Here is a 13029-nt window from a genome sequence, read left to right as displayed (position 1 = left end):
GACACACATATAATGACAGAGATGCGCCCACAACATACACAGATATATAAGGCAGCTGAGGGGAGAAGTCCTGCACCTGAACAGTGACCATTAAAACAGAAGCGTTAGGAAGAGCCAAACAGCAAAGTGAGGATGGAAGAGAAGGGAAAAGAGAATGGAGTAGCAGCCATGGCAGCCTGCTACCAGGGATTTGATCCTGCAGCGTATCTTCAGTATAACTACACTCCACCACGGGCTGATTTTGAAAGGAAAGACAGCATTGTGCCGTGGAAACTGGCGTGCCTCCATAGAGCTTTCACTGAAGGTAAAGAGACAGGGTGATGGATCATGTAAACATCTGTTTTAGAAGAATTCATTTCTGTAATATGTCTTAATTTAGGTGGGTCCAAGCACTTTTGGTTTTTCTTAAAATATAGAACCCAAGGGAACCCAGATATATCTGGCTGGATTAAAGGGGCAGCTGCTACTGCTACTTTTCTGCAGTACATATTATCACATCCCCTAAAATACATCTAACTTATTAATAAAAGTATATTTGAATAATAGCTATCTACTTTTTTATCTTTTTTATCCTCCTCCACCATTCCCCAGGAGATGTGGGCGGCGAGCTGCTGGTGGACATAGGTTCGGGTCCTACCCTGTACCAGGTGCTGAGCGGCTGTGAGGTTTTCAACCAGGTGCTCCTCACAGACTTTCTGGAGGTCAACAGACAGGAGCTGAGGCGCTGGCTCCGGGATGAAGAAGAGTGCAACCTAGATTGGACACCGTACCTGCAGCATGTGTGCAAGCTGGAGGGACGACGGTACAACCTGATCCTTGATAACACTTAGCATAGAAGTTTCTCAAACAATATGATCACTGAAAGACTAGTGTCATCTGATTTTTTTGTCATTGTTGAATATAAAAACTGTATGCAATGTGAAGTATGTTCTTAATTATCTAGAGCCCCTTGTATCAATCCTTTATACTTTTGGGTAATCTCTTTATTTTATGTCTTGATTTATGTCATGAGCCTGAGATTTATATTCTTTAAATGGATTAAGTTATCTTGATGAGAAGACATTCAAAAATATACTCAAAAATAGCTTTAAATGAAAAGATTGACACAACTGTCATGTTTGCATTTACAATGGTTGTTTTAATTTTATTTGGTGAGTCACTGATATTGTCTCTGACAGGCCTTCAGCATGGACGGAGAAAGCTGCTAAGCTACGTCAGGTCATCACAGATATCCTCCCAATTGACGTGCACCGTCCTCAGCCTCTGGCCCCTGACGCCCTCCCATCAGCGGGGGCCGACTGTCTTGTGTCCTGCTTCTGCCTGGAGAGCGTCAGCCCTGACCTGGCCGCTTTCACCAGGGCCCTGGGCCACATCGGGAGGCTCCTGAGGACAGGTGGTCACCTCCTGCTCATCGGAGCCCTGGGGGAGAGTTACTATTTTGGAGGGCCTGGTGTGAAGATCCCTGTGGTCCCACTGAATGAGGCCCAGGTCTGTGCTAGCTTGAAGGAGAGCGGCTTCACACTGATCCGGCTGGAGGTTTACACTCTGAACCAGGACATGAGGGTTGGGGTGGATGATGTGACTGGGGTGTTTTTTGCAAAGGCAAGAAAGGACTAAAAGATAAAGTGGCAGCAGAGCCAGAATATAGGATAGACAGAAGGAATTACAGGTGAAGAAGTAAAAGTATATATTAACATAGTGTAGATTACACTGAGGTAAATGCATGGTTTAGCAAAGTTTAGCACAGAAAACTAAATAAAAATGGGATTACTGGTGATGTTAATGATAATACACACACATATTTGTAGTTTTTTGTTTCCTTGTTGGGCGAGAAGTTGCCTTCGATGAAATCCTTATTCATTTTACAAATATTCAAACTGATGCTCAAGAGAAAAAAATGCTACAACAAAACATGTGAGTGAAACATTTCACGTTATTCAATTCTATTTTATTGGTCCAGTAAATGCCTTTTCTGAGGGTACATACCAAAGCAGCTATATGTGGTAGAAAAGTAATTACACATTGCCTCCTGCAGTTAAAACACAGCAACTACAGCATCAAGAATGTAATGTTTTTCTTTTCAGCACATATAACATCATAACATAGCAGTTTTCAAGCTATTTATAAACAGTATATTTTGATACACTTCTTTTTGATGTTATTCAGTTAAGAGATTTATGGGTTGCCTGTTGTGTTTTGTAATATGTGACAGTGTGAATAAAGAAGCAATGTTAAAGCAATGCTTTTTCTATGAAGTTTTCACATTACACATTGAGTTGATACAAAGTTATTTTTGATATTGACATAGGTGGAAGCAGAGACTGGTGAAAGTATATTAAATTTGACAATGAGGCTAAATGTAAAAAGTGATTTAAAGAAATGAATCATAATCATTTATGAATGCAGTTCCATGGATTCATTTTAATATTTGCTATGGGATCAATGTTCTTTAAAAGATTGGATATGAATCAGAGAATATGACTGTGTAATTAGAAGTACTGAACACCAGGTGTCAGTGCATGGCCATCTTGAGTTGCTCTGTAAAAAACCTCGGTAGGGTCACTTTGGATAAAGAGAAATCTATTTTTTCTGACTTGACTAATCTTGAAATATATTAAATGTATCCACTTAAAATAGTCTGTGTATATCCAGTTAACAAATCCCCATTTAATAACGCTTAATGTCTGCTGCCCCTTGCTGCACACTTAGTGCACATCCCTAATTACACTCCATGTGGTAACTGAAATGCCAGTTAGCTTAATTCTCCAGTCATGCAATCACACTAACACCAGCAGCCTGTTATATTGTTTTATTAGCAACCAACACAAAACATTATTTATATACAGGGTCATGAATGAACCTTCATGTTCATCATAAATACATTGTTTTTGAAAATATAGGTCTTCTCTCAGCTCCCACCCACAGTACCATCTTTACCATCCCACAGAGATCATGCTTGCTAATCGCCATGTTACAAAAAGCCTGTTCATAATATGAAACCCAAAAAACTGTGGCTGCATTATCATGATTAGTTGGATTAGGCTGATATGATTTAATCTGGTCTGCTGTGGCTATGGCTGTGACTGTGCATAGATCATCTGTAATCCACCCTCCTTTTTCCTTGACCTTGAGCGTAAATATCTACAAGGTCGAGGAAATCAAACTGAAAAAGTTGAAATTTCCCTTTAGAAGTAGCCCTGTATGACCCAGATAAATTTTTATTGTACCCTTTTACGCTGTATTATATTGTGTATCATATTGTAGTATATGATTCAATATAGTGTATCGTATCTATACACTATGCTAACCCCAGGACCTTACTCACAATTTCTGCCCACACAATATGAGACATACCATAAAATAACACCACTGATTCCCTGCTGTAACAACACTACACTGCCATTACACAACAGATAAAACAGATTATATAATTGTATATTTGTACAGTATACATATGGTATTTTCAAGTGTATATTAATCATATTTCCTTGCATCAAATAGAGCCCCTGTCCTGAGCCATATGCATCCTCTGCTATTTCTGATTGAGGTGTGTGTTCTAGCACCAATGTGACTGAAATGCCCTGTACAATATATGCACTTGGCAAATAAATGTAATTCTGAATCTGATTCTTGTGGAAAACTTGCCCATGGAGCAAGTGACAGAAGACATGTTGATATCTTGAAGCCTGTTGAATCTCAAAAAAACCCACACTTAATTGCAAGAGAAAATACTGTAGTTCTCAGCAGTTGTCATATTTCTTGTGCAGTGTCCTTGGCTGATTTAATTTAGGGAATTTAGCCCTGACTTCCTTGGCTGACTGAGACGTGACTTCCTTCACAAAGTCTCAGGTTAAACTTTCCCTCATACCTGCTCATTAACATTCTGACCTTTCTCAATGCCCATCTGTTTCCCCCCCTCTCTGTCTCTCTCTCTTTCTTTTCCACATTCAACTTTTTCACTGCATGCATGAACACGCTCACAGACCCATATAACACACACTCATACATACATACGCCCATGCATGCACACCCATGGCCCACACATGTGCTATGCAAGTCGATTCCTCACTAACACTCTGTCTCCATCAGAGCAGTCTTCTATTGTCATTCTCCTTTTCCCTCCTCTCTTTCTTTGGCCTCTTCTTCATCTCCGTGGTGATGGCTGAGATCAGCATGTACCGTTGAAATGTCTGACCGAGTACATTGATCCCTGAGTGGTTTGATCTCTCCTCTTAGATCTGACAAGAAAGAGATTTCAGATGTGTAAGCAATATCCATATGTGGTACCAGTGCCACTGTAAGACAGAGAAATTGAATAATGTTAAAGACTATCGTGTCCTACCCACCTGTAGCTGAATCTGTTTGCAGACTCTTCTTCTCACCTTGCTCGTCTTCCTCCCCAGAGGAGGAATCCTCTTTGTCCATAGAGGTCATGTCCAGGGAGGCCAGATGGGCCTGGGCCATCCTTTGGACAGCTGGAAATACACATCAATAGCATAAAAGATTGATTTCACATATAAAGATCAGTTTACCCCTTTAATGTAATGGATATGATGGGTGGATAACATATCATCACCTTTAGCAACATTCTAAGTTTCTGGCCACCTAACTCCCAATGTAATATCAGGCTCTTTCGCTGCTAAATGCTCCACAATGTTCAGAAAAGTGTTTTTACAAAACATTATGATGTTATGATAACTCAACAAGTGGCTCTCTTGTTGCAGCATCACTCTGACGAGCTAAAATAAAGAACATAAGATTTTGCCTAGTTAAACCAGAAAATACTCCATTATGATCTAACAATTCAATAAGTGCATCAGCAGACACAGATACATTTTTGTTTTAGAAATAGGACAGTGTCATCTGCATACGGAGTGATTTTCATAGGTATAATTGTCCAACCTGTATCTAAAGGATAAGTTCTAAATGACTGATATAATAGCAGTTAAGTGAAAAGCAGAAGAGCAAATATATTACAATTCAGTCGGTCAATAGCAGCCTCTAAAAGTAAAAGTGAAGTTTTGATGAGCTAATGTTAATACGAAGATTAGTTATGTGTCATAATTGTGACCAGTGTATAGTAACTATGTTTTACTTCTCTCAGACTGATTTGGTCACATGTTTATGTATTTCAAGCAGTCAGATATTTTTTCATTTGGGCTTTGATAGTATGTGGGTAAGGATATGCAGTCATGATTGCAAGGGTCAAATCCACTATTTCCCCTCCCACCCACCCAAAAAAAAGCCTGAAGATAAACAATAATATATTTTATGTTCAAACCAAAGAGTAATATTTTAGTGTGACTGAGTGTATCTTATGGTGCATGTGTGTGTGTGTGTGTGTGTGTGTGAGTGTGTGTGTGTGTGTGTGTGAGACCATGTTGCATCTGTGTGCCCAGCCTATAATCCAGGATGATCCAGAGCAGACTCACAGCTGTCTCTGCTCCTAATCTCACATAACACACACATTCACACACATGCAGACACACGCAGAGACACACACCTCTCACTGTGTTTTTTGGATATGCACGTATTCCAAACAGATACAAACCACATGGCAGTTGCAGAATTAGGCCTCCCCAAATTCTTTCGTTTTGTGCCATTTGTTACGTAAATTGTAATGCAAATGGGAAACAGGAAGCACTCACCTTTAAGTGAGGGGGGCTGGTAGGTTGATGCATGAACCAGTTTGGCTTTCAAGGCTCCATTTTCCCCCAGAACCCACTGTAGAGGTAAAACATCCAAATCACGGTTTACAGATGATGGATAAGAAAATGCACTTTATCCCATTTTGTCTATTTTGCTTGTACTCTCTAATTTAACAAGCAACTTGCTATGAGATCGCACAATTTGCATTACCCAAATTCATGGGTTTCTCTTTCTGTTCTCTTCTTTTTTTTTCTTTTTGCAATTTAAAGGAAAAGTCCACCAGATATTCAAACAGTCATCAATCTGAGATACAGCATTGGTTCCAAGGTGAAGTTTGCTTTTGTTGTGCACCCACTCTTTCTCATCCCTACCTAATACACTACTGCTTCCAAAGTGATTTCCAGCATACTTCCTAGAATGCTTTTCTGCAGCCCCCACAAAACAAACCTGAGAATGCTGCCATCATTTTGTGTGCATCCAAAGCTTGATAGCAAAGTGAGGGTTTAATAATTAAGACACCATAAACCCCCCCCCCCCCCACTCATAGCACACATATATATTGACAATAATTATAGTGAAAGAACTGGTATCTCTTCCTGCTCTAAAAAAGTTGTTTGGTGGAGTTTTAATTCCCAAATAGTGCATAATCAGCTGATCTACCTGATGTGGCCCGCTGTCTTCGTCTGGTGAAGGTGGATCTGTCAGTCTGAAGAGCGTAGCTGGTGTTGGCCTCCGACGTCGAATCTTCGCAAAAAGAGAGGGAAAGATTCAACTCGTATCAAACCATGCTGTTTGAGAATTTGCATGTATTTGTGAGTGCTATGCAAAACCCTATCACACAGCAAATATTTGGTTACCAGAGATCAGACCAGATGCAGCTATCAACAATCTTGTTGTTCTTGACATTGTGTTTACTGGTGATTTTATTTCTGTGACAGCTATGCATTGCATTACATAACAACATTCAAAAGATTGTACTCCAGATTGTACCTGAATGAGGATTACATCTTGTCATAGATGGTGGCTGGATTACTTAAATTTGCTCCCATCATTTGGCTGTAATCATTGATGTTTTTCAATTCTGCTGTCCAGTGTGTTATTTTACCATCTGATGCATGTTTACTTCTACTTGAACCCTCTGCTCTCTTGCATTCAGTGGTTGGGTGGTTGTTGCATGGTTGTTATTTAGTTTCTTTGAAATCACCTCATAATGGACAGCATTTTTGCGGTTAATCTTTTAATTATTGCCACAGTAAAATTAATAAGGTTTATATAAACTGTGTAAAATCATCTCCAGGTGATACTGCAGCCACTAGTGCTATACTTTTCAGTGGATGTTGAACAGAACTTTGTCTCCACTCAGGTCACAAATTGTGGGCTCAAAAATGGATGCTCTACATCTGAATTCCTGGAGATTCATCATCCTCTTTTATTCTATGTGTGAAGCAGAGTGAGTCATAGAAACCAGTAGTTATGCAACTGATGAAATGTAACTTCAAATCAGTTTCAGTCTGCCGTGATAAAAGTGCTGCACAACACAACTTGACAATAACATAGAATGTCAAATGAAAATATTCAAATGTATTCAGTTATTCATCCTGAAAACATTTTTCTAAGGTCATCTACACTGAATTTGAGGCCATTTTGGAATTTTGGTTAGAGTTATAATAAGTTCTGGAAGCTAAATACATACACTTACTCATGTTCTTAAGCAGAATTTTGATGTACTTGAGTATATCCATTTTGAGATACTATAAATGTCTAGCATACATTCTGAATACTTTTACTTAAACCTTGGATTACTTGTATTAAAATAAACACAACCATAAAACACTTTCTTCTGGCTAACAATAACTACAAATGTTGTGATACATACAATATATTCACCACTCTTTCTCTATTCTGTAACACCTTATGCTAATATGATTGTTGTGCGATACCAGAAGCTGCCATAAGCCAATCACCACTGAGAGCGTAGGCATGAAATGTGTGGGCAGCTTTTACTTTGGAGTAACTCTTACTGTTTCTGCCTCCCTGTGTGTGCTGCTGGACTCATACATATTCATCATTCACTTACTAGAATTAAATATGCTGCCATTGTGTGTGTGGGGAGGGTCAAATTTGAATATGAATTACAAGGCATCCAATTAGAGATTGTTGCCATAATCCAACAAACATGAGCTCGTTTCACACAATCAGACAGACACACACACATCTCTCAGGAAAAAGCATGTACAGTCAAAGGACTAAACTGCAGGTTAAGCACCTGTCTGAAAGCCTTTTCAGACCCAGTGACCTTTTCTAAGTGTTTTGTTAACACTGTATCCATAAGGTTAAGCACCTGCTGGGGATGTAGTATTTTCAGTGGGGTCTTGTTGTGCATGTCTGAAATGCCTGTAAATATCAATGGTAGCTCAGTGTGGCTGCAGCAGAAGACTGATTTGATTTGTCACTGATGTGTTTCTGTTTTTAGTTTTAGTTTTTGAATAAATATTGAGCCAGTTTTACTGATTTGACACACAAATGCATTTTACTGCTCCAATAATGTTTTAATAACTCAGTTTTGCTTGGATTAACATGCATGAGACAAGCCCTTGAGACCAATTTGGAAAGAAAATATGATGGAGACTGCTTTAAAGTATTTTAGGCTATTTAAACAACCAGACTACTAGCCTCTACTCAAATTGCTAAACCTACCCTAAAACATGTTAACATGGCCAGAAAAGTCATATCATATTTGGTGCAACTAATCGCAGAACAACGTGCCTGTGAGAGTGACAACAGCTGGACCAAACGCGCAGTACCGACTGTGCATGGGTGATGTGTTAATGAAATTTTCTACTCTGATTTTCAGCTGTTTTTATTTCCTGTTTGAGAACTGTGGAGCTGTATTAGAGATGTAGCAACTACAACTGTAGAAGCACTGCCACAGAAACTACTAGAAAGAGGAATCTAAGCAGGACAGGACCTCTATAATGCTCACATGGTCAACCAGTAATCCCCAAACTCATTTTTGGTATGTAGGATGTCCTTCATGGTTACCTAACATTCAACTTCAATACATTAATCTGGATCTTTATAATGCGTAATGACATCACAGGGTGGGTACAGCGACCTAAAGAGCCCTTTAGACAGAAATAACCTATCCACTTAACAATCAAGACCACGCAGTGAAGCATAAGTCCTTTGTTGTGTTCATACGGTGCCTTCAATTTACTCTGTGAATAATACTGTGTAGAGCTTGATTTGATCATGACACATTCAAGAAATCAAACCCACAACTGCCATTTGACCTTTTGTTTCCCAGTGAAGAAATCATAAAAATAGCTTAGCGCCTGATTTGAACCTTTATTCAACCAGACGACCTGGAGTGTAGAGAGAACAGCCATACACACACATTCAACTGGAGTTACTGTGTCTTCCTCAGTGGCAAGCAAATGTTTGTTTTTTCTTCCTACCTTCTACCCAGACATCCTCACCTGTTCACTGCCCCACTTTGTATTTGAGAATCATGTCTTCACAGAGAGGAGAATGCTCTGTTTGCTGAGTAAGACCCTACTGGAGTTTAGAGCTCTTGGCTGTGCTGTGGTGAAAATTTGTTCTTGGCATTAGCTGTCTTTGTCCTTGATTCAGGCCTCAGTCATCCACAGCTAATCTCTTTGGTTTTAATCACTCATCTCCTTGGCTGATGATTTCTCTCCCTTTCCTTTTCGTACTTACTTGCCTTCTGTCGATTGTCTTTCTTTTTCACCCCTTCCTTGTTCTCCTTCTCAACTCAACACTTTAGTGTGAGTCATTCCTCCCCTCTCTTTCTACTTATCTCTCTACCTGTCTCTTTTTCCGTGCTGCTGCTTGCCATTTCAATGCTAATGTTACTGCTGTGCTGTGTAAATGTTGTGCACAAGCGCTTGGCTGGCCTTACCGTATAGCCCTCATGGACTTCTGTTCTGACGGTCCCAACTCTCACAGTTTTCAGTCTCTATCAGTGTGAATGGACAGCATGGTCAGCCTTTTACAAGGACAACAAAAGGACGAGATAGCCCTGTGCAAATCTCTGGAGCTGTATCGGAAGGCTTATGATGTGACAATGACCTTCTCTGTACTTGATGAACAGCAACTTTGCAGACTCTTCAGCAGTCACGCTTGAGTAAATAATTGATTGACCAAATCCTCAGAATCTAAGCAGGGTAGGTGGTAGATTACAAAAGAGGTGATTAAGTAACAAGTGTATTCGTGAAAGTGAACAAGGAAGGCCCCTGATTGGCTACTGTCAGTATCTTTTGAACAAGAACATCTTCCTTGAGGCAACTGCAACATTCTGAGGTCAGTTATCCAGGAGGGTACTGGTTTCCAGCACTCAGACATGTCTCAAGTACAGTTGAGTCTCATCCCACACGACTTGGCCATTAGGCAATTTCTATAATCCCCGCGGTGGCGGCCTGCACTGCTGGGAAACAGTGGATAAGCTGGAAAATAAGAAAGAAGAGGAAAGGCTCTCATGCATGCCACCTACAATATGGATTATAAAACTCATTTTTCAGCTGAACAAGCTGTTTATCCACTCAGCTGGAATTCTGGTATCTCAAACATTAAAGCATTTCCTTCAATTGCCAGCTGATTTCCTTCCTCTCATTTTCAGCAACAGGTAACAGGAAGAAATCTTATTTCCTGTACATTGGAACACCAGATTTACTGTCGCCATGGTGGTTATAACACATATCCTAAGACGTATTATGACGTATGAACCTTGAAACCTTTTGCGTGCATTTCCAGGAAATTCTGCTGCTTCTCATTAGATCCATGGTGGAAGATTTGAAGTAATCTTTCTAGGTCCTGAGCTGGCAAATTGTCAGAGCATCTTATAGGGGGAAACTGACTTAGTTCATGTTCCCACATGAAGCTGCCAGTGAGCTTTTAAGGAACTGAGATTTATGTGTGAAAGTGTATTAAGTATATGGAAGTAATGAGTAGTGCCACAAATGTGAACCTTTCCTGGATAATTTATTAAAGCACATAAAATAAGAAGAATCAGAGTTGTTTTAACTCAAACAGTGTTCAGAAGTGTTTTGGAAAGAATGTGTTTGGATTTTCATGAAATCAGACCTGTGGGGCCGCTCAGAAAAGCAAATGAGGGAATGGTTCTGCACTAGAAAGGAGTAAAGAAAGTAGTCCAAAGCCCTAGAGACTCCAAGTTGGTCTGTAAACAACAGATGTGTGAGAAATATTTGAGTGCCTAGGCATTATTGATTTATTAGTTTATTTTTACATTCCAGTCAGAAACAAGCTTTCCAAACAGATGCCCTATGAAATCCTCCAAATCTTCTACTGGGGAGACATAAAGATTTCTGACATTGCACCTGGTAGCCAACAAGACTTCCCTTTAGGGAGCAGCCTGCCATTAGGATATGGCTGCCTTTTGTCTTAAAAGCAGCAGACATGGATAAACCTACTTAGCTGTTATTTTCTGGGGGAGGGATTGTATCCAAAAGTTATCTTAGTGTTACCTTGATGACCTTAGCTTTGCCAGACTTTAATAGCTGCTCTGCATCCACACTGTTGGGGCCAACATTATTCCTGTTCACACTGCACTATTTCACTAACATGGTTTCTGTCTGTCCATGTCAGCATGTTCACCTGCTTTTGCTTTGGGATGATTCAGCATAGGCTAAAGAAAACTGACTTATGCTTTATTTATTTTACATAATGCACTCACCACCTCTCCTTGGTATATGACTAACAATCAGACCTTTTCATTCCACAGATGTGGTAAGGGCATTATTACTCAGGGACACAATCTCATTTTTAATACTACTAACAGTGCTTTATCCCTCACTTCCTCCTCCTCCTCCTCTTTCTTCTCCTCCTCCTCTCCTCTTTGAAGGACAGAGATGCCTCATCACTTTTAAGGGCGCCAAAAAAACTGAGGCTGCACAGCTCAGCTTAATCCCAGCGCTGCCCATACACCCTGCTGCTCTCAGAGTAATACGCAACGTCAAAATACAGAGTTCTGCAAAGTGCAAAGTCGTGCTAGACTGGTTATGTAACTGTCTGTCAACCTCGGTGGCAAGGCCTGATGCTTCAGATGCCACGGAAGAGGGCAACACTCACTTCTGGGTACTTACAAGTCATAATTAAACCTGGAGGCGACCATGTTTCATAGCTCAACCATTACTTTTAACAACACTTCCAAGTAGAACTGGTGCTACCAACCAACTAAAAACCTCCCAGAACTCCCTGCACTTGAACACCTCCAAGTAAAAGTCATGTTATGTGTTTAGATATGAAGTTTAAGGCTGCACAAAAACAGGTTGGGTATGTGACCCAGGTTTGACCCCGTTAATCCACACACTCACGCAGCACACTCCCAGCACCACAACCACTATCATCATCATCATCATCATCATCCATGTAGGCTACTCATCACACTCCCTCGGTCCTCTCACCATCTCCACCTGTCGCGGGTCCAGCTGGGTGGGCACGGAGGAAGGCACGGAGAACTGGATCTTCCTCCTCGCGTCCTTGTCGTCCTCTCCCTCCATCACTCGCTCAGTCTCTGCGGGCAGCAGCGGCGGGTCCATGGCTATCCAGCCTCGTCACCTTCCACAGCCGAGCCGCACGGACGCCCAACTTGAAAGTCCAAAGCAGGGAGTCAGTTCCGATTGAACCGCGGTGTGTGTGTGTGTGTGTGTGTGTGTGAACTGCCTGAATCCTCTAATGCCACAAACTGCGATCAAGTGGGTGTATTTTAAAAACAAATGTTAGCTGTTAGTGACCAGCGGCATCCTTTCTGTCCCAGCTGATCTCTTTGGACCCTTGAGTTGCGTTTGTCAGCTTTGCCTGCTTCCTCCTCACTCACGCCTCTCTCTGTCTCCCTCCCTCTCTCTCTCTCTCCTCTCTCTCTCTCTCTCTCTCTCTCTCTCTCACACACACACGCACTGTCCGTTTAGGTCTCTTAATCCCACTGTGTCTACATAGACTCGTATTGTGTCGTGAGGAAACGAGAGGAGTGAAGGTGAGGAGAACGTGCTGAAGCTTGATGCTTTCAAATGCTGCAACTGCAACTCAAAAGTGGGCCAGAAAGCGATTCCCCTTGAGACTGGCTGAAAATAAGACGTGTCTAAAACTGTCGAGATGCCTTCAGTGTCACACAAGTGCAACCCCCCCAATTCTTTGAATTATGATGATATTCCTAATGACAGTTTATTAAAACGAGAGTTTATTTTAGAAGGTACAACTTCTGCAAGGGTCTGTAAAGAAAAAGGATTAAATGATACTTAAGATGACACTTGAAACAACCAAATAAAAATCCAAGAATTGCACAGATTCGACAGACAACTGAAGGCAGCATTGAGTTAAACTGAACCAAATGGTATAACAATA

At 40.8% G+C, this 13029-nt stretch overlaps 2 protein-coding genes across 2 annotated transcripts; one reads left to right on the top strand and one right to left on the bottom strand.

Moving 5' to 3' along the window:
- Positions 1-88: 88 nt before the first annotated feature.
- On the top strand, positions 89-4171 carry LOC108901731 (phenylethanolamine N-methyltransferase). Its single transcript, XM_018703343.2, has 3 exons — positions 89-304; positions 592-802; positions 1179-4171. The coding sequence occupies exons 1-3, from the start codon at positions 133-135 to the stop codon at positions 1615-1617; spliced, it is 822 nt and encodes a 273-aa protein (XP_018558859.1). The 5' UTR covers positions 89-132; the 3' UTR covers positions 1618-4171.
- Positions 3934-12512, bottom strand: LOC108901732 (protein phosphatase 1 regulatory subunit 1B). The gene is made up of 5 exons (XM_018703344.2): positions 12093-12512; positions 6310-6393; positions 5649-5724; positions 4347-4475; positions 3934-4238 (listed from the first exon to the last, which is right to left on the bottom strand). Exons 1-5 carry the CDS (start codon positions 12225-12227, stop codon positions 4105-4107), a joined length of 558 nt encoding a protein of 185 aa, XP_018558860.1. The 5' UTR covers positions 12228-12512; the 3' UTR covers positions 3934-4104.
- Positions 12513-13029: the final 517 nt, after the last annotated feature.

Source organism: Lates calcarifer, linkage group LG23, assembly GCF_001640805.2.
Source record: "Lates calcarifer isolate ASB-BC8 linkage group LG23, TLL_Latcal_v3, whole genome shotgun sequence".
NCBI classification, from domain to species: Eukaryota; Metazoa; Chordata; class Actinopteri; family Centropomidae; genus Lates; species Lates calcarifer.
This window is presented reverse-complemented; position numbering and strand designations above follow the sequence as displayed.

What these genes read in the sequence shown, in the direction of transcription:
- LOC108901731 (XM_018703343.2), top strand. Translation starts at nt 133, where the DNA reads ATGGAAGAGAAGGGAAAAGAGAATGGAGTAGCAGCCATGGCAGCCTGC. An exon ending in CCATAGAGCTTTCACTGAAG is followed by an intron (nt 305 to 591) that starts GTAAAGAGACAG and finishes ACCATTCCCCAG; the next exon opens with GAGATGTGGGCGGCGAGCTG. An exon ending in TGCAAGCTGGAGGGACGACG is followed by an intron (nt 803 to 1,178) that starts GTACAACCTGAT and finishes TGTCTCTGACAG; the next exon opens with GCCTTCAGCATGGACGGAGA.
- LOC108901732 (XM_018703344.2), bottom strand. Translation starts at nt 12,227, where the DNA reads ATGGACCCGCCGCTGCTGCCCGCAGAGACTGAGCGAGTGATGGAGGGA. An exon ending in ACCCGCGACAGGTGGAGATG is followed by an intron (nt 6,394 to 12,092) that starts GTGAGAGGACCG and finishes CTTTTTGCGAAG; the next exon opens with ATTCGACGTCGGAGGCCAAC. An exon ending in GCAAACAGATTCAGCTACAG is followed by an intron (nt 4,239 to 4,346) that starts GTGGGTAGGACA and finishes CTTTCTTGTCAG; the next exon opens with ATCTAAGAGGAGAGATCAAA.